Source organism: Varroa jacobsoni, unplaced genomic scaffold (genome assembly GCF_002532875.2).
Source record: "Varroa jacobsoni isolate VJ856 unplaced genomic scaffold, vjacob_1.0 scaffold_540, whole genome shotgun sequence".
In the NCBI taxonomy this organism is placed as follows: Eukaryota; Metazoa; Arthropoda; class Arachnida; order Mesostigmata; family Varroidae; genus Varroa; species Varroa jacobsoni.
Genome location: NW_019213442.1, coordinates 14,832 through 42,583, shown reverse-complemented (window position 1 = coordinate 42,583; position 27,752 = coordinate 14,832). Strand labels below are relative to the sequence as shown.

At 46.7% G+C, this 27,752-nt stretch overlaps 1 protein-coding gene across 1 annotated transcript in view; it reads left to right on the top strand.

Moving 5' to 3' along the window:
• Nucleotides 1–11,101, top strand: part of LOC111261273 (uncharacterized) — a 44,189-nt gene extending 33,088 nt beyond the window's left edge. Inside the window, exons 2-5 of the mRNA XM_022834629.2 lie at nt 1,967–2,725; nt 3,362–3,538; nt 3,895–4,364; nt 5,802–11,101. Of these exons, the coding sequence (XP_022690364.1) occupies nt 1,967–2,725; nt 3,362–3,538; nt 3,895–4,364; nt 5,802–5,938 (1,543 nt within the window). The 3' untranslated portion in view covers nt 5,939–11,101. The remainder of the gene's footprint in view (nt 1–1,966; nt 2,726–3,361; nt 3,539–3,894; nt 4,365–5,801) is intronic.
• Nucleotides 11,102–27,752: the final 16,651 nt, after the last annotated feature.

Below are 27,752 nucleotides of genomic sequence, written 5' to 3'. Positions count from 1 at the left end.
CATCCAACTTTCCTCTCCAGACCCAACTACCCCATCTAGCTATCTTAGCTAACGCTGAGGACGGCCTCAGCTGCGGTACGAAAGCGAGTACGAGCTCCAGCTCGCTGTGCCGGCGGCGGCAACGACGGGTACGCTCTGAAACCCGCTGAGTCGGATGTCCGATATGCGAAAGTTTGAAGCAACGAGTCGTGCTCCCGCTGCTGATGCTGCTACCACAGTGAGCCTGGCTTCTTCATGTCCGTAACGGGTCGTCGAATCGTATGTGAATGGAGTGCGTGGCAATAATGTTCTGCAGCAGTAACATCACCTTTGTGCATCTATCGTTAGAGTAGTGTCGTCGATGGTAAAGTAGATTGTGTCTCCAGAGCTTTTTGTCATCGTAACGTCACACGCAGCTGTATATCGCTATAGCCTATGATTGCATTGGCAAAGCTTTTCGATTGCCGTCCATTGTTTTCTATATAGACACATCAAGCCAGCAAAGGCTAGCCATCGACTAACACCCAAGAAAGTCTGTGCTGAGCTAGTGGGTGAACAGACACGAGCATCCGCCAGCGAAGCGTTATGGCCTGGCCGAAAGACACACAAACGCACATTTACACACACACACACACATCCAGACAGTTCAGCCAGTGCCGACAGCGGCTCAGTAATACTCTATGGTATTCTGCAGACAACATTGTACCTTCTACTGCCGGCCATAACACTGTACTACCAGTACTACAACTAGTATTAATAGAGCTTCACTATGAAAAGAGACAGGAAAAAGTGCTAGCGCGACCAGTGCTGAACGCAATTGCTTTACCGGCTTGCTCCGAAGCTTCGGAGTCCTTTGGGGTTAGTCATTCTAGGGATAAGAACGGAAGATAAGCGGGAGAGAGCGGGCGAAATGGAGGCCCAAATGCCGACGACCCTGACCATCTGCTGGGACTAGAGCCGGCCGAAACGGCCAAATAGACTGGAGCCATAGCAAGCAGCGAGCTCGCTACTAAATACCAGCGCTGTTACGGAATGGAGGTATCCAGTCGTTCATTGATGGAAACCCCTGTATATTTGCTATGCCTGCCGCTGGCTCACTTGAGCTCCGGCGTCGGCTACTGCCTAGTTCGCTCGACACGACTTCTCGTTGCTTCAGCCCGCTGTGTTTCTATGAACGAGCGTTCTATGTGGCAGCCGCCAAAACACTCGGAACGGCATGGGCAGTGCAGTAATTTCAGCCAGTTGGGTCTATCGAATGCAAGAAGCGAAGATATATATATATCTATAGAAAAGCGAGAAAGCGCATGTGCTGTACTTTACACGGTTATGCTCTTGCCGAGGGTCGCTACCAGTAAACACACCTGGTGACCGGCACGAGCAGCCACATACAGGAACGCTGCTATATACATATATATATGTGCATATAAAATAGATCGAGTCCAGCAAACGTTACCGATGAAGCTACTGTCATTATATAATGAAGGAACGCCTGCCGCACAATGATTGTGTATTTATGCCACTGTATATATACACGTTATGTGATAGTGAGTGCACAATGTAAATGTTAACGCTACATTTTTTGTTTACAAATTTCAATGTGTGCACGTTGCTCATAAAACAAGCGAACAGTGAGTAGTAATCTAATAAAGGGCGAATCGAGACGACACATACACACTAAGCAAGTAATTAAGCTGCGTGCATTTCAGGCTAGCTCGAAGCATGTATGTAATTGATCATGCGTATAGCTACCATATGCACCGCGGAAACGTTCGAAATAAACTATGGCTAAGTTAAAATAAAAGGATCTTCTTTCCTGTGGACGCTGACAACGAAAAAATGTATGCATGTACTCATTGCTAGACGAACTAGAACACCGACCTGGTGCTAAACGTTAAGATACTGATACTATTTATTCCATCTCGTGTTAGTGTGATTCTTCAGCTCAATATTACTAAGCCATTTTTATTTTACGATTTCTATGGTTTAGGTGTGAAGCTCCCAGCATCACTATCCAAAGTGTTGGCGGGCCGATCTACCACGGGACAGCTGCATTCCGATACGTGCTAAAGGACCACAAGATTTTCGTGAAGCAGGCCGCAGCAGCGGCTGCGGCGACAGTTGCCAACGCACAGCATTCCAGTCTTGGAGGCAGCAGTTCACGTGGCGGTCAGAGAACCCCACAGCATCCGCAGCTACAACAACACCATCCGAACCAGCAACAGCACGGAACGCACAAAGGCGCCATCAAGCCAAGCAAAGGCCACGGTCGCGCTCGCTATTTCGTCTATCATCGGAGTCCGGCTGGAAATCGGGCGTCGTCTCGGCCAAATAAGGGCAGTAGCGGTGGCGGTGGCGCGAACCCCAATCCAATAGCAACGCAACAACAGGCCGGACAGATCGCGCTTGCCCAACTCAACCAACAACAACAACAACAACAACAACAACAACAACAACAACAGCAGCAACAACAACAACAACAGCAGCAACAGCAGCAACACCCAGCGGGCGTTGTCGCCGAGCCCGGAGCCGGACTCGTGGGCCGCGTAAGTCAGCTGTCGGTATCTGCCGTGTCAAATCTAACGCCACTGCTCGGGCTGGGCGCCCCGCCAGTTTCGGCTGAGCTTCCCCTTGTTGCGACTGACTCACCGCTAAACCAGCTGGCTTTACAGGGCCTCGCCATGGGCCAGCGCGTCAGCACTGGGCTTAAAGTGGTGTCCGTTGGAGAAGATAGCAATGGCAATCAGAGGTACGACACGACCACGGTGATGACAATTACTGTAGTGTGCATTAGCTGTTGTAGCCAATGATAGACATAAGTATGAATAAGAAAGCAAGAAGTATACAGGCACAATAATGAGGAGATACTCACGCTGGAGAAAGCCAGGCCAGACGGCATATAAATGTGTCTTCTGAAGGTATCATTAGCTGGCGGGCTATTTGAATCTTGTCCCAAAGACAGGTCAAGAAAAGCAGTACACGGTAGATATCAACTCTAATAATGATTTTATCCGGTGGTTTTATGGTGTACACAACAACTATATCACAGTTGTGGACTGCACGCATCGAAGTTCCACTAATCAATATACAACGATTAACCAGCCATATATATTATTGTTGCATATGAAGATATAAAACTGTATATGGAAAATGCAAAGGAGTCGCTAGAATTCACGATGCAATTCCCTAACTAGATTTAGATCCAAGCAAAATTTTTCCAGCTGAGTTAGACAGCTGAGCATCTCTTACGTGCATATAAATTTACGGCTAACTAACGTCACGACAGTAAATGAAGAAACGGTTGCTGCGGACTGGTTCTTTTGTTGTACGTGAGATAATTAGCCAAATTCAGACGTATGATTTTACTGTTTCTGTCAACTTGCAGGGCCGTCGTCACACGGGATCAACAGAATTGTAGAGATCTTCAGCGACCAGCGCGGTTAGGCATGCTTCTTGATACGCCAGCTGCCTCGCTCGAAACACAGTTACGTCACAGTTGGAACCCTGACGATCGATCGCTTAATATATTTGTCAAGGAAGATGACAGGCTGACGTTTCACAGGTTGATAAACGTGCTATCTTTTAGTACACGACAATCTAAATATTCTAGCAGTATGATCATTTGGTTATTCGTTCATTATAAACTGAGCCATGTATTGGCTCGGTCTATAATCATGAAGGCAATAAAAAAAATCGTCTAAAATTATCGCATATAACATATTAAAACAAAAGAATTCAGATGGTCTAGTTTGTGTGAAGTGCCTTTTATACATGTGTCCCATTAAGGCTGTTGAGCCCATGCCTTGTATTAGGTACGACTATATTCCGATAGCCCTTGCCAAACACTAGTTAACAAATTGCAGTTCTAAACACAGTTTCTTTCCCCGTGTTATTGGCACTGTTCGATACCAATTGCAGGCATCCCGTGGCCCAGAGCACGGACTGCATCCGCGGGCGGGTGGGTTACACTCGAGGGATGCATATGTGGGAACTAAAATGGTCAACTCGGCAACGGGGCACGCATGCCGTAGTTGGTGTGGCTACAAGAGATGCTCCTTTGCATTCAGTGGGGTATCAAAGTCTTGTTGGCAGTAACGGAGAATCATGGGGCTGGGATCTTGGACGAAATCGACTTTACCATGATGTGAAGAACAACTTGCCAGCGACATACCCAGTTCTGGCCCAGGGCTCATCCGACGAAGTGTTTCCTGTACCGGACGTGTTCCAAGTTGTCCTTGACATGGACGAGGGGACGCTGGGTTTTGTTGTCAATGGACAATACCTTGGAGTAGCTTTCCGAGGACTAAAAGGCAAAAAATTGTATCCTATTGTGAGCGCGGTGTGGGGTCACTGCGAAATCACGATTAAGTACATCGGCGGACTTGATCGTAAGTACATAGTTGAATAACGCCGTAAGTCCATTATGTAATTATAGGTATACTTAAGCTAGCTCATAACTGGAAATTAAAATTGCTTGTGTTGTTATTGTTTAAAATGTTCTGGTCGTCCATATATTTACAGGGTGCTTCGAAATCTGAGGACAAAGCTTAAACGAGAACAAGCATTTTTCCAATGTGTATAAATCGACTGTGGTATTTCGCTTACCGCCAGAAGCGGAAATTTGCGAAGAATGATTTTTTACAGGTCTTCATGAACTTCGGTCAGTTGTATGTTGATACCAAAGATGCCGTTTCGATTAAGGAAATGTAAAGGAAAGCCTTACTTTCGTTGAACGCCCATCTAATTTTTGTCAGTTAAGTTAGTAATAAATTAGTCTTGATTTATTAACTTTGAAACACCTTAAGATCAACGCTTTAAAATAATCCCTGATGACCAGAAGCACTACTAGAGCTGGCGCTGCATCGCTATCCTTTTGCACAAGCATTCTATTATTATGTGGGCTCGTTGTTGATGTCACAAGAAGCGCTTGAAATAACGACCGTTTAACAAAGACAAAATAGGAGTAATACATATTTCTAGAGATGTGGGCTGTTTCCGGGCCTCGTTTCGCAATCTAACCCGCAAAACAGAGTTCAAGCTTAGGGACCATGTGGTTCAGCACGTTTCGATGTTGCTGTACATGCCGATTCTAATACAAACGTAAAGGATTGCTTGAGTAGCTTAAGGGGGCCCCGTTCTCGACTACCGCAGTCGTTTGACCGAGCAAGTCAACAACAAATCTCCGCTAAGAACGTCTTTATCTGTCGAAAATACCCAAGGTCTTTAGAAGCATGTACAATCTTTCTTCGTCACTTTCTATTATGGTTAGCTGTTGCTATTCTCGTTTGAGTTTGATGTACCGGGAGAAGCTAACTGAAGAGACGACCACCTTTCAATTTTCATGAGGATAATTCGTTTTTGAAAAACGCTACGTTATTTATAATCTTGATTTATTTGTACTTCATAATAATAAACAAGCGAAGTTTTAGCTTTATGTAGGCGGTCCTAGGATCCGGCCACGATAGCATATTTCAAAGCAATCTCACTTTACAGCTAAAAAGCTTAACCTGAAAGATGGAAATTATTTGTCCTTAATCAACCGACTGAGTGAGTGAATCTATATTCTAAGCCGAAATTTGGCCGAATTTCTCCCTAAATAATTTTTGACAGGTTACTTAATAAACTGTAACCTTTAGCAGAGTACGGACGTTCTATGGTTTTTTTTTTTTAACACTTTCGCAAGTTTTCACCTGGAGTTTTAAACAACATTGTACATTAGTTTCAATATAATTATGCAGAAGAGTAGTTAGCAATACATTAACTGCCAACCCCAGCCCAACTTTCTGCGTACCACTTCTCTTAATGTCGTGTAAATTGTTTTTCAGCCGAACCTCTTCCGTTGAAGGACATCTGCCGGCGAGTAATTCGGCAACAGTTGGGCAAGCATCGATTGAATAGGGCATCTGAACTTAATCTGCCCGCCGCCCTGAAAAGCTATGTTCTCTACCAAGATCGCAGTTAACATTCTGTTTACGTCTGGACTGCTGGCCAAACAGCGTAAACGCATGCATCGGGTTCGAGGGAAGACCACCAAAGACGTGTGTGACAGACAGATGTGCGACAAGAGACAGATACGATCCGGACAACCCCAGAGACAAAAAAATTACCTAGTTAGCCTTTTGCTTGGCACCATACAGTAGTCGCAAGATCTCCCATGTATACCTGTACGACCACGACAACATTTATATAAAGTATATAGAGACACCTACGCATCCACTTCGTCATATGTAGATATGTTTATGAATTATAGGACAAATAAATGGAATATACAAGCTCTCACAAAAAGGAGGACAAGAAAAATTGGTGCACACACAACACACCCGCTGCATTATTTCTATGGAGGTCACTTGGTTCAGGATTTCCCTAGGTAAGTCCTACCTAGACTGACTTACACGCCCGAAACTCTGCCTGGTCTCCGTGACCCCTAACGCCTTGGGTATGGAACGGCCTCCACCCAAAAATGTAGACGGCCGTACTATTATTATTAACTAAGTGAAGGAAATCAACGATCGTCACACACATAGAAGCGAGCCTGCCCTGGTTTGGCTTTATTAAGGTGTTTGGGCAGCAGCTTCTGGCTAGTTCGATGGCCCGAATACGCCCGAACCCTGATTGGATGGGCTGGCCGCAGGGACTGAGCGATACGACAAAATCCAGCAACGAAGTTGTAGAACAAATAAATTCATTGTGTGGACATAATTGGGTCTCACTGGAATGTGTGGGTGGCCATCATTCAGGAAATTGCTGTTTAACATATAAGCGAAGCGGACAGCATGGACGCCAATTTACCCACTCTTTCCCTTCTTATCCGTCAGGCTCGGAGCCCTTTGATGACCGCTAAATTTGTCCTTTTTTTTGTTATACAGAACAATGATGGAGTTTCAGCCAGAAAATCTGACCTCACCTATATAGCATAATTTTTTCCTTGGTACATTTTTCCCTGCGGGGCTATTTCTTGTGCATTCGTACACACATTTGTCTCCTTACCACGTACGTGGGAACGCTTACGCCGTCGTGGCTGAGATGCCGTTCTGCGGCTGTACATTATAATTTGTTGCTCTTGTGTATTATTGTCTGCTATTGTAGCAGCCTGTATCTTTTTGACTCTTGTTTTTCATTAGCTTTTTTGGCGACTGTTAACAGCCTTAGCTTTCCGCAACGGTTGTTTGTGTACTCGTATAGAATATGTAAGAGAGAAGTCAAGTCATCTCAGACGAGAAAATCAACACGTGATTCGTTTATAGTAAACAAAAGAAGAAATACAACGCATTTTTTGCCCGATTCTCGTCTGGCTTCTGCCGTGGCATCCAATCGACACACCGATGGCTACGACCACTGATCGAATCCTAAGTACTGTCGTCGCTATAGCGACACCCTTGGAGATTTCGCGGGTTGTCTCTATTTGAATGAGTCTCTAAGCAAAGCTTTTTTTAGCAATTTTTTCATAGTTGTACAGATAAAATCTCGGTATCTTCCAATAACTCGCTTTTAGGTGCGCGCTTTCAGCGGTACCCGACCTCCTATGGAACCTATCTTTCCGTTCGGCGGGTCCCTCCATGTGATTCATGTGTTGCAACTTAATTTTTAGTGCATCATCTTACATTCTCACCATACTAGTTATTATTATATGCTAGTTTTTAATTTTTATCGGCTAGCCAATATGAATAATACATATACATATATATATATATATATATATATTTATAAAAAACGAAAGGTGGAAATAACAATTATTGCAAGCGGTAGGCGAGGAAAATTAAAAAAGAGTCCACGATTTTTTAGAATTAGAGCACGATTATTACTCTCATTGTGGTAATATTAATAATAAAATATAGTATAATTATCAATTTCTAATTAGTCGGATGTGTATGAAAGTAACAATTATATAATTTGTATTTATTCCTCCGCGTCTTTTATTTTAAGTCAAATGTACACACATCAGATGCTGTACCGACACCGAAAGAATCACGAGCAAAGAGAGAGAATATAAAAATTGATTATACTAATTATAATTTATGACGATGATAGTATCAGCATAGTGTAATTATAATATTTTATATGAATGCAAGAAGAAGAATGAGCGCAAGGGGAACGGAAAAATAAAGCAAACACATAACTGGAGAGAAATACTAATAACAATATATACAATAATAATGACAATGATTATATAATAATAACAATATTATTTAAATATTACTGAATAATTATACATAATATGCTGATCTATATATATATATATATATATATATATATATATATATATATATATATACACACACACACCAGGCGCATTGGTAACGAAGAGGAGTGGATAAAAAGACTGTAACTAGTTCCAAGCTAAGCGTCAAGTGGCTGGCAAGTACTAACCCGCTTGTATACGAGCATTACCCTCCCCGGTTCTTAGGTTTGTTTCAATTTTCTATATCTATATTAATGATGATCACAGCAGTAGTCTACATTATTTTCAGGCTACCACTATAATTACTATAGCGTAGCAGGGAAATCGTACGAAACAGTAGCTATATCTACAAGTGTACACGAAAACATGTACCCACAAACGAATACTTGCGGAAACTTCGCAGCATGAACTCATGTATCAAAAAACACAAATCGAACCTCATTCTCCCGATGGCATTATTATTCTCCCACAAATGGACGCCAACTCACTTGGACAAACGCAAATATATGGCTTAGCTATGAAAGATTTATGAAAAACGTAACAAAATGTTTGTAGATGAGATTTCAACGACAGGAAAAAGCAGGAGGAGGAGGAGGAGGAGGAGGAAAAGGAGGAGGAGGAGGAGGAGGAGGAATAACTACATTGCCAGGAATTACTCTAATTAGAGTAGATATGAATAGCACGAGAGCTTTTGTCTTGCCAGGAGGTCGGGGGAAACTTACGGGATTTGTATCGGTACGATTGTTTCTCCGCGAAACGTTCCCTCGACCGCCAGTACCGGCAGACAAAGGCGTTAATACAATTCTATTTCCAGATTCTTCTCTAAGCAGCCATTAAGCGTCAATTAGCAAAAACATTTAAATGACATAGTACGTGTATCAGGATGAAAAATCATACCCTATATAGGAACAAAAGTGATGCCAAAGGCATTAAAAACAGCAATGTCAACAAGCATCGGCACTAAAACTAACATTTTGAATATAGCAACACATTATTAGTAAATCTCTATGATTACGATTATAGTCATCAACTGTACAAAAATGCCATCCGCATTCGTGGGATATTGAATGGACGACGTCACCTATATATTTATATAGAATATATATATATACACACACACACACCATATAGATGAAGGTCGGCATAGTCCTAGTGTTTCGGAGAGAGGAATGGAAAGGTACAGTAAACAGGCACGGGATAATGGCAACCCTCTAAATGTTAGCGAAATTTTACCAGACGCATTATAAGATTAGTGTGCAGGTTAGCCGTAGCGTCCCGACCTGTACATCTCGACATGCTCCACCTGTAAAAATAGAATGGGTTAATAATAGTATAGCTCTGTGTGAAGTGTTCGACCGATTCTTGGGTTAAGGGACGGCCCCAGCGCGCCTCTCAAATCTCCCAACATCTTCGAACTTTAATTTGGAACACGAGTCGAAACTCAGAATGACTCAGTGATGATCCGGGAGTGCTTGATCCGATACTGATCCGGGCAGGTGCGTCGCTGCGCCATACAGCCAACTCAGTCTGTATCTCAGTATACATCTATGTAAATATATGGCTCGCTTTGTGCAGAGCTGGCACATGAAAGCTTCATGGATCTCTGATGACAGCAGAGAGACAGAAAACAAAAAAGAATGACCTTGACGATAGTAAAGTTGTGTATTGTAAACAATAACAACGCGGGCGAGTAATAATAATGATATGATGTCAAATAACGTGTAAACTAGATAAATAACCTATTCGTCGTTCCTAGGGAAAAGTTAAGGCCCTCAAGGCATCAAATGTGATCACAACAACACGTTATGGAATGATGTGACACTATTATCGATCCCGACCAAATGTACTCAATGTGACACTATCAAAATTTACTTTATTGGCTGTTAAGTTAACGAGGCCAAGGTTCGACGACGATGGCAGAAAGAACGGACCGCCACCATAACAAGACACAGCTAGTAATCTTGCAGCGCAGGCTGGTAGTTACGGACAGAACATAAGGATTGAAGACTGAGACCCTTTGCAAGCAGAAGACCGGGTGGGAACATGTCGTTATGGCGGATTCCGGATGCCGAGTCTGTTTTGGTCATATTTCTTATGTCACACTAGATAGATAGGTTTGAAGGTCTTACAGCAACATGACTTAAATGCAAATTTAGATAAAAATTTTGATAGGCCATACTCAAATATGATTTATTAACTGGGCCTAGTATATGTCACAGCTTTAAGATCTAGTACACTTGACCGCGCGAATCGAAGTTTCGCCGATGGGGTAGCTCCAGGATCCGCCAATCTCACAAAGTCTCAAGGGGATAATTATGCCAATTTACCACTCGGAATGTCTGCTACGCCTGATGCGAACACACTCGGTTCTGGGTTTAGAAAAGAAAACGCAATAGAGCGAGAACGAGTTCGATGAAAAAGGAGAGTGGGTTGACCTGTGGGGGTTATCGAAACGTTGGGCGTCTTGTAGAAATAATAAACAAAGATGACCTATATGCTAGTCCGACACTGCAGATAAAAACAACTACGTAAAAGAAACATTATAAAAATTCAACGAAAGACGGGGAGAGGTAGAGAAAGGGAGAGGGACGTTTGCGGACTCGAGTTTTACGGCAAAATTGCGCGTGGAAGACAGAGGGTCCCAATAAAACAGAGCGGATGTTGGCGTACTTCGAAAAAATGAAGAGTGAAGTGCGCATGACAAAGTCGAGTGCGTGTGACATCGAAAAAACAGCGGGACAAATAAAAAAGAGAAACACTCACGAAAACAATATTAATGGTGGTAATAGTAATAGGAATAATGGACGCGAGAATAAAAGGACGACGATGATGATGATGATGATGATGAATAATCGAAATGCGTGAATGAATGAGTAAATGACTAGGAAGAATATAAAGATGAACTCTCGTAAATATTTAAATAAAATTATATTAAGTTATTTACAATCAACAGTCTCATATTTTCTATCGAGCTGCGTTAAGGATGACAGCTGATAATTGACAGGGACTTTGGAGCTGCTTAAATGGACCTTATACTTAGTTGAATCACTCTTCAGGTAGCTATATTTAATGAATCTATATGAATAAAAAATCAAATTACAGTCGTTTCTTAACATCGAAGAGAATTTTTAAGCAAATTCACAAAAAAAACACACATTTAGGGACATAAACAAACAAACAAACAAACGTGCGAAAACCTGGGGTTCACGAACAAATTCGACCTGTATATAGATTCAAGTCCATGCTAATTTTGGATATATATAAATTGAGCCGATGCTAAAATAGAGGCGAACCAAACGAGACGCAGACGAGCTACCTCGTTTCGTATGCGTCATAACAGAACGTGTCATTGATCAGTTTTTGGCTATGAATATCTGGTTGGTATTTTTGTCACTGTTCGTATCGGAGGCTTAAGCTGCGTTAGAGAACGAAACTTTAAAAAAAACGGTCACCTCTGGCAGAGCTAACATAGAAGAACATCAGCCATAACTCACCTAAGATGATTTCGAGTCTTCTACAACCGGCAAGCTGGTTGGTCTCCCTCAAGTAGTTAGAAAACCGCTTCTATCTTTTACTATTAAAGAGTTCTTCTTTATGTAGCAGCTGCTAAATTAAAGGTTTCAGGCGATAGTTCGATGTCGTCAGAAAGCTGAAATTGCTAAAATGGATAAATGAACTTCAACGCTGCGCTAAGCAGAATCCCGTACACAATTCCCGGCCTGCTCAAACACAATGTAGCAATTTTTTTAGTCTTATCAACATACGACAGAATGGTTTGTTCCTCAGATCTGATAGAGACTTTTGATTTAGGAACTAATCGCGCAATAACTGAGCTTCTGCCTTCGTTCCGATTTTTTTCTTAATATTACCTGTAAAAACGAGCTATTCCAGCGTTCGGTAACATCATTAGGTAGTGTCTTCGTTCATCTATTAAATAATTTTCTTCAATAGTATGCGTACTGCTCTATTAAGTATAAATTCTTGTCTGGAGACACACACGTGTACATATTAGTTCTACGAGGCGTTTATGTTTCCCATCGGTTCACATAAACGACTAACTATGCTCGAATGTCACCACGACGTTTATCTGTGCTGCTTTATCTCGCATCGCTAGTCGCGCTACTTACGAAGGGCCCAGCTGGAATGATTGGAAATAATTCCGGCGTACCTGCACCAACATGAAGTGACGTCTGAGGTGAGTTAAGTTAGCTAAGAGGTCTTCGATGCAGATCTGACATTTCGCCTACGAGTATTTTAGCGATTGAAGAGCCCTCTGGTGGGACGGTGATTTCGACCAGCAATCCTGTAGCAGTTTATCTTACCTTAAGGATTAGGGAATTGATATGCTTAAAAAACGATAGCTATAGTATAGCATCAGTACTATCTCGTCGATTTTTGTTGGAGATGAAACAGCCTATGATTGAATACGATCTGAGCGACACCTAGTAGTGATCCCGATCTAAAGAACAAATCCAACAATACCGATCACAGTACTAGTGAGCCTTTAATATACACTTAAACGCTCTTTACCTATAATAGAATTATGATCTGAGTCCAGTTATGAAAAAGGACTAACATTGTAAACGGCAGAATGTGTAGCAGCAATTTGTTGTTATGTGGCTGCTAGGCAGTAACCTCTCGTTGGTAAATGATGCCACCGTGGCGTTCGACACCGAACGTCATTTTATTAACTTAACGATCTCACGGACGCAATTGCTTGAACGTTCCTAACGAGCACAGAAGTGGACGTGTTTTCGAGTCGCTGTACCTAGTTGTGATACAGCCAGTTTAGAATGTCTTCTAGTGGTCAAGGTCGGCCTTGAAGCCTATCTGCGGGTCTCATATTTGACATAAACAATGTCCCACCTAAATGAGCCAATTGGTACCAAATTTATTGGAAATAAGCTTCTATTATTGGCTAGAAAATGCTCAGACGGACGAACGATAACCTACGCAGTATTTAAACCGCAAAGCCATAAAAGTAAATATTTTTGTCCCAACTTGGCATATTTATAAATTTTCTTCAAACTGTAATGGTTGTCGTTTGACAAGCTAAATAACAGAAGCCAAATCGTATATTCCACTTTGCTTTAATCTATTCCCAACAGTAGCCATATGAGAACCAATTTTCTTTGATCTCAGATGTAGGTTTTATGCTATTTAGTGCCTCTGTCGTCCGTTATCAAAGCCATCTGTCTTTATGATACGATCTTTAGTTAGGAATTGGCAAGCCAGCCATTTGTGACCGACCTAGCTGGTCATCTAGAGGCCATATACGCACCGAACAAACTAGGAACGTAGCAGAGTTAAAAGGACCGTCACGTGTCTACTTGCCCACTGAAGATGAACATACGACCGGGAACTAACGTTAAATTTAATTGAGTTTATTCGCAATCTCGCTGTGTTGAGCGGAAGTTGCGACGCTTGCTTGTCGTTATAGCAAAGTAAGATATTTGTACTCGTATTCTGGGCGCCGACAAATTTGACATCTTGTATTTGAAAAAATCCTTTTGTCTCTATTGTGTTTCAATGCAGTCATATTATGCACCTTAAAATATTTCCTCACGCTAACTGGCAAAGCTAAATCGATCGTGCGATTCGTATACATTGACATATACGCAGTCTTTTACTAATCGCGTATTTGGGCATTGACACAGCCGCAAGCCCCTGACGAGCATCTGGATTTACCTGTCAGCGTTTCAAGTTCTGTTAGGTATCACAACAGGCACTAAATAGGCATTAGAAAGACATGCCTGATTTTACTGGCCATTTACGATGAATGCGACCTCTGCCAAGATTTGCAACGGGCGAAATCCACAAATGATCTGTTGCACTGTAGAATACGTACGATTTCTTCTGCTTACAGAAGGGTCCAGGCACAATCTAGCTTTTATACGACAAGCTTTGGTTTTTTTAGTATCGAAACAGCCTTCATCAATGCCTATGCCATTGGTCTGGACCTATTTTGCTAGAGGTGGATACCAACGGTACCTAATAAGAGTCAGCATAATCAGCTTAACACAATTTCAAAGGCTTTCATTTCTTTGTGATGCTACCGGCTCAATGATGTATAACAAACAATATAAACTAATTAGTTATCATATCGTAAAGCATAACTTTTTTAGAAGATGTACACGTTCTTGATATCGTCCATATATAAGATATGGTACAGCTAGCGCGTTTGCCTATGCACTTTATAAGCATACTACAATACCATATTTAACTGTTTCTCAGCTATGCGAATCTGACGTTCGCGGCAGTATATCAGCTTGTCGGTAACGTTATATCGTCCTTGTAGTTCTCGCGCTGTTTTCGATGCTTAACTCCTACTTGGGTATCTCTACTTCACTCCTATAGTCTTATTTCCCGTCGACTCTTCTTTTGTCTGCAATCGTATCGTCACCTCGAATCACTACAGACGCTGTCTTGGCCCTCGCGTCAAACAACTCAGCCACAAACTGCTTCTTCAGTGGTATCTCACTTATTAATGCAAATGCTTCGACAAACAAGCACGCACGTGTTGAGTTTACGCTTTTCGTTACCTGCTGCGGCTGCACGGGGTTGTACTGCGGGTCGGCGAGACTCTGTGGACGAGGAAGCTAGTAAACTGAGTTTGACCTTAGAGCAGAGCTCTTAAGAAGCTCGGCCACCAACACACTTTTTCGCAGGCGACTGCTTCTTGCTGCATATGGCTTCTAGCTTCATCTCTGAGCCCTTCACCAAGCGCCATTGTTTTTTGTTGTTTCCGACTTCATTCTCCCATCATTCACGCACCGCGGGGTGCGCAACTGTTTCAATGTGTATTTCATGTAGCTTCTCCAATAGTAGACAAAAAAAGAGGGAAAAATAAATCGGGGCGGTTGGGCAAGTGGCGATTCCTTTCTGTTCTTCGATCATGAGCGACCAAGGGGAACCCACAAGCGCTCACAGCTCTCTCGGGAAAAGAAAATCAACCGCTGGATGAGATAGAGGGGCTAGGAGTAAAAGAGAGACGGGAAAAGAAACCGGCTGGTATTATGTGAGGCGTTCGGGTGTAGAGTACACAATTGACCTATCTCTGCATGACTGTGTCTTTGGTGCATGTGTGTGTATGTATGGGCCGTTGTGTCTGTGTGTGTATGTTTTTTTCGTCATTGTAACACAATGGCAGTAGCTGGACAATAGTGCCAGGGTAGCAGATAGAAGCCGTTTATTTCTTCCGCGGTTGCGTTTCGCGCAGATTAACTTGCCTCGATGCTGTGCTCCTCGCGTCACCTGTGTCCCTTACCACCGCTATCATCATCGCTACTAGGGCCGCTTCCAAACGAAGCCCCTCACCCCTGAAACATTCCGAGTCTCCCCCGAACAAAGAGGCGAGACTGCTCGACTTTACTACCCTATCCACTTCGATTTCCTAGGTTTGGTCGTGACAGAGTTGATTCTCTACCCCAAAAATCCCCGCCAGCGCGACCCTCCAAGGCATCCTGCCTCCAACTGTCAACTCCACTACCCTGAGCGGCTATAGAGAACAGCTGAACGGTGTGTGACAGCTGCTCCTTTCCACCTCAATAGTGCGCTCCCGCCTCTTCCGAATCCCTCCTAGGCGATGAGGACGACATCAATGGCGAGATCTCTGAATTCTCTCCTGCACGGCCCTTCTAAAGAACACTCCTCACTATACGAACAAGCCAACAACCAACGATCCGTCGTCCTGTCCTCACGCTGTATGAGTGTAGTCTTAACAGTGTCCTGATCGCGCGATAGTGGTGGGAAGGTTGGTGGGAAGGCAGGGAGGAATTATGTACTATAGTAGTCAGTAGCGATTCGCCGCCATAGAAGTTAGCCCTTGACTCGCTCAGCTCTGGGAGAAGGGCTAAGCCTCACAAGATGGATCGACAGAAGTTCGTTGGCCTTTACTGCCCTGCCAGTAGGCAGCAGTCGGTGGTGTGTAAAGCGGCAATGGCCTGCGTCTGCCCCCCTGTTTCCCGCTTCGCTTTGCCTTAGACATACCCGCGCCGCCACGCTACCCTTGCTCTGCCTTTCTCTGTCCTTCTCGTTTCGCTTCTCTCTTGGCAAGTGGTTGGAACAGTCCTCATCGTCAGGGTGATGGTGGCGGCGGCAGCAGCAGCCGGCTGCTATCCGCGCCCCCGTCGTAGCCTCCTTCGCCTTCACCACCACCGCGGTTCCTGCGACCACTAGTGGCGCTGGTATTACTACTACTAGCAGCAGCAGCAGCAGCATTGCGCCTCTAAGAGAGCCCCAATAACCTAACTCCTAACAGCTTCGCAAGCCCCGCCTAACCCGCAGAACAACAGTATTGGCCAGCAGTAGCGAACTTTTTCGCTCTTTTTCTTCCTGCAAGCGTGTCCCTACTTGACACGTTTTCTCGCTTCGCACTCGCCACGCCTCAGCCGACTGCCCTCATTCTGCCCCTCATTTTCTTTTCTCTCTCTTTCTATATTTCTCGCGCCCTTGTTCTATCTTGTCCGTCTAAGCGGCCTTGCTTCTTTTTAGTCGTTGATTTGCTTTCAGCTCTTCACCCCTCGTCTGTTCTCCCCGATCAGGAATTTAACTCCGACCGCTGCAGGGCCGCCTCACCGCTTCTAAGTTAAATTAAGAGAAAGTTGCCTCAGGCACTACGAAGAAGGCGGGTAGCTGGTGGGGACAATGTTTCGAGGCTTACGTCGAAACGACGAGAGAAAGTGACACATCAGCCAAAAGCCGGATGGTCCTTAGACCGAGCTGTACCGACTGCTGAGTGGGGCCGGAGCCTGGGCGAGGAAAAGAGGTTGAGACGAATGCGTCTATGTACATGAGGTTGTGTTAGAGTATCATGGGTTAACTAATATTCTACCGCCGAGCAGGTCTGCTCTGCTAATGCCGCTGGCGGTCGGTGCAGCTCGGTCTAAAGACCATCCGACTCCTGGCTGATCTGTCAAGAGCCAAATGACTCAGGCGCTCAAATGTTCATCAACTAGCATCAAATTAATTCCAATAAAAGTGGGAGTGGCCAGACGCATGTGTCATACATGTGTCAAGTATAGCGAAGCGGACGGGACGGAATAAACGACGACTGACAATCAACGTTCGGTTGATGTTATCGTTCAGTTAGTTTTTGTTACTTTTAACGCAAGCATGGTTTAAGTGCCCGTTTTAACGCAACAACACAATGGGCGTCTAATTCCAAATTAATATCAGAGTGCTGCGTTGACGATATTATACTTTAGGGGGCTGCTGGAAAACACAAACAAAGCACTCAGCATCGCTTTCATGCTTTGTGTTATGGGGCTTAGAAGTCGATTTACGAAAAGTGTTTAGGCCGCTATCGTATAACATATACGTAATTGTACAATCGAAAAGGCCAGAGAAAGCTCTGTAGCTTCCACTAGCACAGAGCAGAGATTACTGCGGATTACCACACGAGGCTAGAGATTCACCAGGCAACAGCGAAACGAAGCGGTGCTGTTGGTACGGAACTGGGTCAGGGATTGCAGAGGCGCGAAAACAGGGGAATACCATCGACGAAGGGGGTGAGCTCGTCGCCTGTCATCGCTGCTGTCGTTTCAGCACATTGAAGTAGTCAAAAATCGGAGACACTGCCACAACTCGTCTCCGCGAAATAACGAGCAAAAGCTGTGTTGGCTGTCCCTGGGTTGTAGCGAACGTACTCTGCCAAGCAGACAAGGTTGTTAAAGTTGCAGTTTAGGTGAACGAATTGAACGAATACCCACTACCCCCCCCCCCCCCCCCAATAAGAGTTGGCGAATGACGAGCCCTGAATGCATAGCCAGTTGGCTGACAACGAATAGAGAATCAGGCAGACAGGTCATTGGATCATAAGCGTGCGCAAGGCAAGGAACGAGTCTGTACTGAGCGGCAGAAGGCGAACGTAGAATGCAGCCAAAGGCGTAATCGACTGCGCTAGTGCTGCCGGCGTTTCTGCTGCCTCTGCTGTTGGTCTCGGCACCGTGCTTCAACAACGGTTTCGTCAGTAACCGTTTCTGCCGCCGCAGTCATTCTTTGCGGCTCTTCTCACTCGGTATTTCCCTCGCCGGTCTTTAACCCCACGGGGATCCAAAGGTCCCCGTCACATATCTAACACCCGTCACCCTCGTTCGTGCCGCCGGTAGTCGTCCCGCACCACGACCAAAGCGCAGAGGAATACGGCAGCGCTAGTACTGGAACTGCTGCCACACCCTTTTCCGCTGACAAACACAGACCTCGGTCGTACTTACTGCAAAGTGTAGGCTTGTTGAAGACGAGGGTAAAGTAGCAAAGGTCGGACTCCCGGCTCTTCGGACGTATAGCTCATGCAAATCTGCTCGTTTTTACATTTCTTTTCTCGTACCAGCCAGCCGGCTTTCCTTGCCTGGCAGGCTGGTTTGCTTGCTTGCGCAAATCAGTGCGGGTTCGCTTCGGTAGTGGGCTTACTTCAGCGACTTCAATCCCACCACTACCACCAGCTACCCCAACAAGGGTAAAAACCCCCTGTCTGTTTTCGTGCCCGCCTGCTGCCGCTTGTTCGCTTAGCCAAGCTTCTATCAGCGCCCGCTTGGTATGTTGCCTTCGCTTTCGGGCAGAGCCAACGACGAGGAAAAGAAAGGGCGTTGAGAAAGAGATGGATCAGGAGAAAGAAGCGACTGTAAAAGGAAGCAAGCGGTTGACCCGCTTAGTCTAGCGAGTCCCTCGACACAAGCAGTCGCCATTTCTTTTTCCGTCGCAGATCTCAGAATCAGCTTTCAGCGACGACGACTCCAGTTGCCACCACTGCTGCTGGTAGCAACGACAACAGCAATAACCACATTGACGGACGATGATACTAGCGGCGACTATGCAGGCGGCAATGACTGCCAACCTACCGTCGCTTACTGGGTTGCCATTGGGTAATGGGGCGCTGCTTGGTGAATCCCATGCTTCCGTGGAACGAGAATGGAATTGGGATTTTCTGCCTTTTCCGTTTTTTGTAGGCAGCCGAACTAGTCAGACTCTACTCGTTCGTCTTGCAACCTTTTCTTTCGGATTCCGCCACCCATCTGCAGCTTTCCCCTACCGCTGTTGGCTTGCCCCTTTTTCGCCGAGGAGTCAACTAGCTGGCTGAGCGATAACGACGATGACGGCAAGTGGTAAGAGAGGAGCTTGCCTTTGTAGCACCGCCAGGACGTGGACGGCCATCGCTCAACAGCAACGAGGATGGAGAGGCTTGCGGAAAGAACTGCATCACGACACTGTGTTGAGGAACGAGGAACCACGACAGAAAGGATGTGCAAAAGAAAGGCAGCAGGCGAAGCACGAAAGTACAAAAAAGGAAAAACGTCGAGACGAAGATGATCACCACCGCCACGACAACAACGCTGACGAAAAAAAAAAGACCGAACAACAGACTAAGAAGAAGGGAAAACCCCACGAGCACGAGCGGCTCCACTGGTAGAGAAGGGCGGCTGGGGAAGTCTCTGCAATCCAAGAGAAGAGATTCCCACCTGTCACCCAGCCGGGTTTGGCCTGAATCCTGAAAAGCTTCGGCTGCGTTTGAGTTCGTCGGCTCACGACGAAAAAAGGAACGAAGACGAAGATGAAAGAAAGAAGAAAAGCACGGATACGCGACAGAAAAGTGGATGGAAAAAATTTCGTCTTTGCTTTTCGCTTGCCTTTCAGCTGAGCATGGCTGGCAGCTGGCTGCTAAGTTGAGATGGTACAATGGTTTGTGGGATTGGACGAAACTGTTGGTGAGTATTTTCTTGCTGTTAGTTTTGGTCCTGCTGGTGCTGCATCGGCAAGTACTTGTAGCAAGAATCCCATGCTCCACGTCAAGCTCAAAGTGAATACAATAAAAATAAGGAATGACCGTGGCAAAAAAGCGCAGCACCGCCTCCATTTTAATGACATACTGCTTCAACACGTACTGTAAAAAGGCACAGAGAGACGTCGACCAATACAGATCGATACCTGAGTACCACCACAGCAAGCAGCTATTCAAATGATTTCATATCTCACATGCATATAACCTTACCTAAATTTCATGTAGATGTGCCTCATTGATTGCATGCACACCTGGCCGTTTGCTTACAATAAATTACCACCCGGTATAAAGTTATAAGATAAGTTGCGTATGAAATTATAAGCGCTGCTCTCTTATAACTTCATACACAGTACACATACTGTTTGCACACCAGTGTTAAGTGCATCGCGTTTTTGGTTCATTTAAACAAAACTTAATCAATCGTGTTAAATACATACCTTTTTTTTTCGCTCTGTTACTATACGATCAGTCTTCCACCAGCTACACGTTTACTTTTAACGGTCGGCTTTACTGTGAGTAATTCAGCTGGCCGTTATTGCCAGCAGTTGTCATAGCAGCCCACTCTATCGTAACGTTCTCTTCAAACTCATTCGTTCCTTCTTTTACATACTTTCACAGTGAGCTCATTGTTCCCATGAATGTAGGAACTGCAATTTTTCCCGCTGGCGTTGACAGCGCTGTTACCGTTACCACCGCTATTCACTCGCCTTCCATCGTCAATGAGGGCTCGGTACTCGTTGGTACTGAGTTAACTGCCTTATCGTCGCTAAGCATCAGTATGAGACAGCCAACTCATAGCAGAAAGCATGAAGGCTAGTTGAAGTGGCAGACTCGACGGTTTCGCTTTGCAGGATCTTATCCATGTATGCGGGCAGTCGAATCTAGAAAGCACTGCGGGAGCTGTGTAACTTGCGAGTCGACTCCGTTGAAGCAGTCTTTCGTATAATAATCCTCTTTTTCGAGTATATGCGTGACGAACGGCGTGGGCAATACTGGATTTGCCTGCTGTGTGTATGTGTGTGCTAGTTTGTTGGTATAGAAGTGTGTCTTACGTTTTTTTCTATGTGTGACTGAGCGTTTATGAGTGAATGTATGGGTGTGTATATGAATTCTGCGTATTTATATGCGACGTACGTGCGTACATGCCATGTGTGTGTGAGATACACATGAGTAAAAGGACGCTTGAGGCAAGGGTGGTCGGGTAGACGTGTGTTTGAAAGAATGTAGGCGAACATATACTTGTATGAAGTGGCGACGCCGTTCCTTGCCTGTGTAGTGCACAATACGGTCCACTCTGCCTGAAAATGCTGATTGCCAATTTCAGCACAGTTCACGCAATACAATGTCCTACACTATGGCATGTATGGGCTATGGACAGACTGGCTGTATTTGATTCAGTGCAGGACGTCTGGTTAGGTGTAAGTGGGTGTGCCCTCATATGTTAGCTACTAGTGGCATGCGTATGTTCTCTTCGCGTCGTTGAAGGAACGCTTCCTCCGCTGTAACCGTCTGCGGCTGTTACACGAGGGCCGCCCGCCTCTTTTCGCCTTGCTTCAGTGAAGAAGAAAACGGCATCAACTATAGTAGTCGTAGTAGCAAGCCAACGACGCCTGTGGTACGCTGCTATGCCCTTGGTGCACCCCTTCTTTCCCTGTGTCTGTTCAGCGAGGGCAGAACGCGTCTATATGTTACTGCTGTTGCCGCCGCTGCCGTTCTGTGGTGTGGCAACGAACAGCGCTAACGCCAGCAAGAGCAACGACAGCGAGGCAAATAGAGGCTAGAGGGAATGCAGAAGCAGCGAAGTTCGGTTTCGTCCGATTTTCTCTTTCTTTTTCCTTCTCGGCGTTCTTTGCCAGCTTTGCTGGCCGCCTGTCTAGTGACCCCGCCCCCCACCCGCTTGGCCACCACTGTCGCCTTTATCGTCACCGCCTGCTCCATTGTTAACGTTTTTCGTATACCCCGCTCTCGCTTACATGGCTACTTCCCCTTTTACCCGTTAGCTGCCCTTTCTCCTTTCCCCATCCTTTCTTGCCCATGACGTCCTTTTGCTTGCCAGCAGGCAACAAACTAGCCAACGAGCCCAACAACTAGAAAAGCGACCTACCAAACCGGCTCTATAGCCTGCAGCTGCTACTGCTATTCCTTTGTGTCTGTCCTTCTGTTTGTGCCTAGCATCCCTGCTGCTGCTGCTGCTGTTGTTATTGTTGTTGTTGCTGCTACTGTCGCCCAGCTACAGAAACACCCGTCTATCACTTCTTACTTTTTGCTTCTCCATTTATCCATTTTCTCCACTGGCAACCTGTCTTTCCTAAGAGCTCGCTTGTTCTTCTTAGCAGCAGCGGCAAACCTGCCTGTTTGCTGTTGCTGCCATTGCAGCTGTAGTCGTTGTCCTTGTCCTTTTTTACCAACAACAGCAATAGCAGACGAACTGTGAGCGGAGATTGTCACCGACCGCCTCTTTTCTCGCCCTCTGTATGGCTCCGTCTAGCCCCATTTGAGATAGGTGGCCCATGAAAAAGGAGCAGAGGCTGCTGCCATGGCAGCAGCGCCACCATCATCACTACTAGCACCGCTAGCACTCATAGATTCACTCCTCAGCTTTTTTGGTGGCCAGCAACGTTTGTACCAGCTTCCTTCTCGAGCGTTTTCCTTACAGCTCACGGCCATCGTTACGGCCCGCGCTAGAAGCTCTCACAAACCAGGGCGGTAAAGAAAGAGGAGGGGTTAGCTTTTGCTTCGGATCGCGTCGCTTGTCTTGTTGAGCAAGCGACCGGCCGCCTAGCTAGCTGGCTGGCTGGCCTGCCTTGCCTTTCTTTCTGCAGCACCTTCGCATTGTAACAGTACTTTCCTTGTTCTCGTTCACTTGTCTCTTTTCTGCAGCCGGCAGAGCGGCTGCTTCGGTTGCCTTCCGCTGCCATAGCCTTCCTCTTCGAAGTAACTGCTGCTGCGAGACTTGTTCGCCGCCTTAGGGAACAACTTTGATTGCTCTTATCAACAAACATGAAACGTTCAATGCGACGGCAGCGGATGGTGGCGAGAGATAGCTGAGAAAGAGGCGAAAACCGAAAGCGCCTTTGCTTCGCTTTCCCGGCCCGCCCGATGCCCTCCTCCCGCTTTCCGTCCGTTCTCCTGCTTCCCCTTCTCCCAGTTATTCAGCCAGTCGTTGGCCGCCTGCTTGCCCTCTGCAACACGGCACGCGTAGCTGCCAAAAGGGAAGCGGCTGCGGGGGCGTTAGCAGAAGCCTATCCGACCATACACACGATAAAGAAGAAGTCACCAAAAGACTTACCACCAAAAGACCTAGCGACTTAACTCACATAAGGCTAGATGGACACAGTGAGGGAAAGACAGCGAAACTAAGGGTGGGAAGGGCAGCTGGTAGAAAGACGACGCATGTCGGGGTTAGTAGTCAGCCGGCCGGCCAAGGATTAGGGTTACAGCAGCGGCAGCAGGGAAAGAAACCGAATGGTAAGCAAGCGCTGGAAAACGATCGACCCATCAAGGCCTAAAGAGAAGCTATTCGGGAGCAAGCAAATACTTGCACACAGTTCAACCAGTGCTCACGTCATCCTCCAGCCCTTGTGGCCAGTTGCTTGCGCTCGATGGCAAAACGCACCTGGGTCAGCCGTCTTGCACCCACTCGCTCACTGCTTACTGTATTCCCAGTTCCCGACGCGTTTATTTGACTTATTCCTCCAATTCTGTTTGCTCCTGCTATTCGTCGTCCTTTTTCGCCCTTCCTCTTTCTCCATTCCCTCGCCCTTTCATCCTCTTCTTCGTCCACGCCCCCGTTGATTCCTTCGTTCGTTGGCTGCTCGTCTTTGCAAGGAGTCGTTCGCAGTGAAACCAGGGCAGGCGTTGGGCCTGCCCTGGTTTCACTACCGGCCAGGAACTACTATCCCGGAACAACTATACCCAGCGCGACGGCGGCAGGGCCATCACCTCGAGTAAGCCTCGCAATAGCAAGCCCTAAAACGATCTCCATACGCTCGTCCTACACTGTTTCTCCCCTTCGTCTTGTCCTGCCTGCCTGCCTCCCGCCTGCGCACTTCCTTTTGCCGGTTGAGACGAGCCGGCAAGCAAGTCTTCAGGCCGTCTCTCAACCAACGAATAAGAGGCAGGCAGCAGAAGCGGCAGGCGCTGCTACCAGTCTCCGCCGCTGATAGGTAGCTGACTGGCTGGTCTTCCGTCAAAAGCGACGCAGGGCACCAAGGTACCCCTGCACCAGAACAGCAGAGCCGAATCAAGCAAAGCACAGTACACTCCGAGACAACCAACGTCCCTCGTCGTTCTGTTCCTGCCTCGCGATCAGGGGTAACGGAAGTGGTTGAAGGGTACAGAAATCGCCGCGGTTCGATATGCCTTCATGGTAAAGCTGCTCTACTGCTGCTAGATGGAAGCGAACACACTGCGGCGGTAAGAACCAACGATGGTCGAAGTGAAAGAAAGCGGGAATGAGCAAACGCCACAGCAACGGTGGTAGGCACGGGTACGCATTAGGGCGGCAGCGAGCAGGAGGTGAACAGGTTCTACACAGAGTAGGGAGCAGAAAAGAAAGAGTCGGAGGGAGGGGCACTGATGGAAAAAGAGGTGAGGGTGAGTGAGATATAGGAAGTAAGTGTCAGAGATAAAACGAGAGAACGCGAGAAAGAGGTACGACAGCAGCAGCAGCGGAAGCAGGAAAGAGCGGCTTGCCTGCTACCGTTTAGAAGGACCAGCAGTAGAGCGGCAGTAAGCTCACACATATATAGTAAACGACATCGTTGCACCCGTTTCCACCAGTCCCCATCCCTTGCTCTTAGTTCCTGTTTTCCCCATACTGGTTCTTCTCTGCTGCTGCTTCTGGCGCCACCGGCGCACACTGCTGGTGTGTGACGACTTGGTCTCTTGTACGCTCCCTCTTTCGCCGCCCCATCGTCGGGCGCTGGTTCAGTCGATGGCCACGGCAGCAGTGGTGAGTTTTCTGCGAGCGGTGTAGCTGTCATCTTCTTTTCCCTATATCCTCCACACGCCAGCAGTGGGTGTCTTCGCTTTCTGCTTTACCGTTCTCGTCTCGGTTAGCTTTCGCTTCTTCCCGGTTCGTTCGCGCCACTTGAATCTCCCACCTGCTTGCTAACCAACCCTCTGGTGACCAACAGACCTCCTCTCTTGTCATCCTGTTCCGATCGACAAGGGGCAGAGCCGGGACAGAAGAGAGTTTGGCCCCTGGCCTATACGCCGCCTCTCTCACCCCATTCTTCCTGTCTTCTGCCATATCGAAATCCCTACCCATCCGTGTCTTCTTCCTAGCACTAGCGTCTCTCCCCCGTACTAAGGTCGTTTTCCCGTAGGGCTTTTCCCTGCTTCGCCTTTAGCCGTCTTTGCCCCTAACCGAACCCCCTATCCGTCATCCTATGCTAACTCAAGATCCTGTTCCATCAAACCGAGCGTTTAGTTGTTGCTGATGAACACACATAGAGAGCAACACAGAGAACCGTGGGGCCGAGCACAGCAGAGAACAGCCACTTTCCACCAACTACACCCAAACCCTATCGCCGTCAAGGTAACAACCCACCGTCGGCAGTCGACCGACGCCCACGGACACATTGGTACCCAGTCCGGCCTCGCATACAGAGAAGTAGGATGCTAGCAGGTCTGCGCCCTTTCTACACAACGGAAGCAGCCTCAATAGTTACCACTACACGGCCCTACTACTCTTCTAACACCGAAAGAGAGTCACATACACGATGGTGGCAAGCCCACCGACAGGTCGAAAACGACCGACATACACACAGACACCCAAACCGATTCCCGCTTATGCGTACATACAAGCTCCCACATTACTTCTTTCCTCTTTACCCCCTACAAACACACTCATCCGTATATAGTACAGTTACACGCGATCACACCAAACGGTCAGGCCACGCCAGAACGACTGTGCTGTTACACATTTGTTCGCCCTCACGTACATGCTAATTGCCGCATTCGTGCAAGCAGCGACTACGGGGCCTACGCCAGCGCGACTCACGGCGCAATGGTGTTAGAAGCAGGCGAGGAAGGCAGATGGCAAATGGTGATGGCTCCAGAAACGGTGGCAGTGGGGCTTGCGGCAGTTTTGTCTTGGGTTGGTTCTGCTATACCCCTATACATATTTTCTCTCCCCTCACAAAGGAGCTCTGCTCGCTATTGGGTCTCATTGCCGCAGCGGGATGAATCGGCCCACCGTCTGGGCTTCACACAGACACTCACTACTGCTCGCTGTTTGCCACTTAATGGACGAGGGGACGAAACGACGATGGGTAGCAGTAGACGGTGGGCACCCGAAGAATCGTCTTTCCGATTCTTCGGGTGGCCACCGCCTTCGGGTGTTTCTTCGGACACCCGAAGAAAATCTCGCTCCGGCTGTTGTGGCCGCTGCTTGCTCCGCTGCCGGGGACTCGCGAAGAAGGCCAAAATGGGTTGGAGACTTGGGTCGGGGGCACCAGTAACGTTGGGGTTGTTCAGGGGTACTTGGACATGTCTGGCGAAAACATGAACTGCGGAGAAGGAGGGCCGGCGGCAGGGGAAAGTGGCATGCATGACCGAGAGAAAAGGACAGCTGTGGTAACCAGTGCGAGTGGGGGGGGGGGGGAGAGTGAGGCTAAATTGTGATGGAGGAGGAGGACGGCGGCGACGGCGACGACGACGACGACGACGACGTGAAACGAAACAACCGAATCCTCCGACCGGCCCAAGCAGCAAGCGAGCAAACGAGCGACCGAGAACCGGCGAAGGCAGTGCGCGCCCAAGTGGAACGTCGGTGAAACAGAGCAGCCAAAGTACGTAGCAGGAGCAGCGAGGTAAAACGATGGACGAACGATAACAACAGCAACAGCGACGAGTGGAACACGTTCGTTCACATTCCGACACAAACTGCTACGTATTCAGCAGCTGCTTTGAAGCTTCCCTGCGCGCTACGTTACTGCTGGCCTTACTAACATCAGACGGCGCAGCAGATCTGTCCGTGACAGAATGGCTAGCCCACCATGGGTACGAATAGGCAGATGTCCTAGTGAATGCTTAAATCCCTTCCCGCTAAAACGACGACGAAGACGATGAAAAAACGAATAAGTCGAAGTAAAAAGTAGAATGGAACGAAAAAAAGATATACTAAAGTAAAACCCGAACCTGCAATGAGACAGACAGTTCTACAATAAGCGTAGAAAAGCGAAAATGTAGAATAAAAAGGCGCGAAAGAAAAAGAACGAGGCCAAAAGGGGCGACTAGGACTTGTGTGCAGCAGAGCAGCGGAGAATAGTATGAAAACTGTTTCTCGATTTCCACTACTACTTCGCTATCGTTGATGACATTTCGCGTCTCTGTACCCCTAACTCAACCCATCGATCTCAACGACCGCAAAAGTCACCATCTGCGGAAAGCTCCTTCGTAGAAAAAAGAGACAGGCACGAGTCAGGCGAAGGGAAAGCAAGAAAGGGGAAGAAACTGGCCGTTTGTTTTTGTGTGGAAAGACCTCGACTAAAAATCAGATGGACCGGAAGCTTGCGAGTGTACCAGGCGCCAACATAGTCAGCTTCGTTGACGGAACACGTGGCTGTACAAGATTGCAACTATGCTAACTATAGTGAACTCTGTCAAGTAACAGCAGACGAGCTGTGCTGTGCTAAAGTACTCGAAGGATCTGCTGCTGCAGCTACTGTCGTCACCTCGACGTTTTTGAATATTATAAAGACAGGCAGCCACAAACAGATGGAACAGGCCAATGTAGAAAAAGCGTGCCCTGCCGCTCGTTGTGCTGGCAGCGTTCAGTCTGAAATCTGCAAGTTGTGTCTATGAGAATGGTAT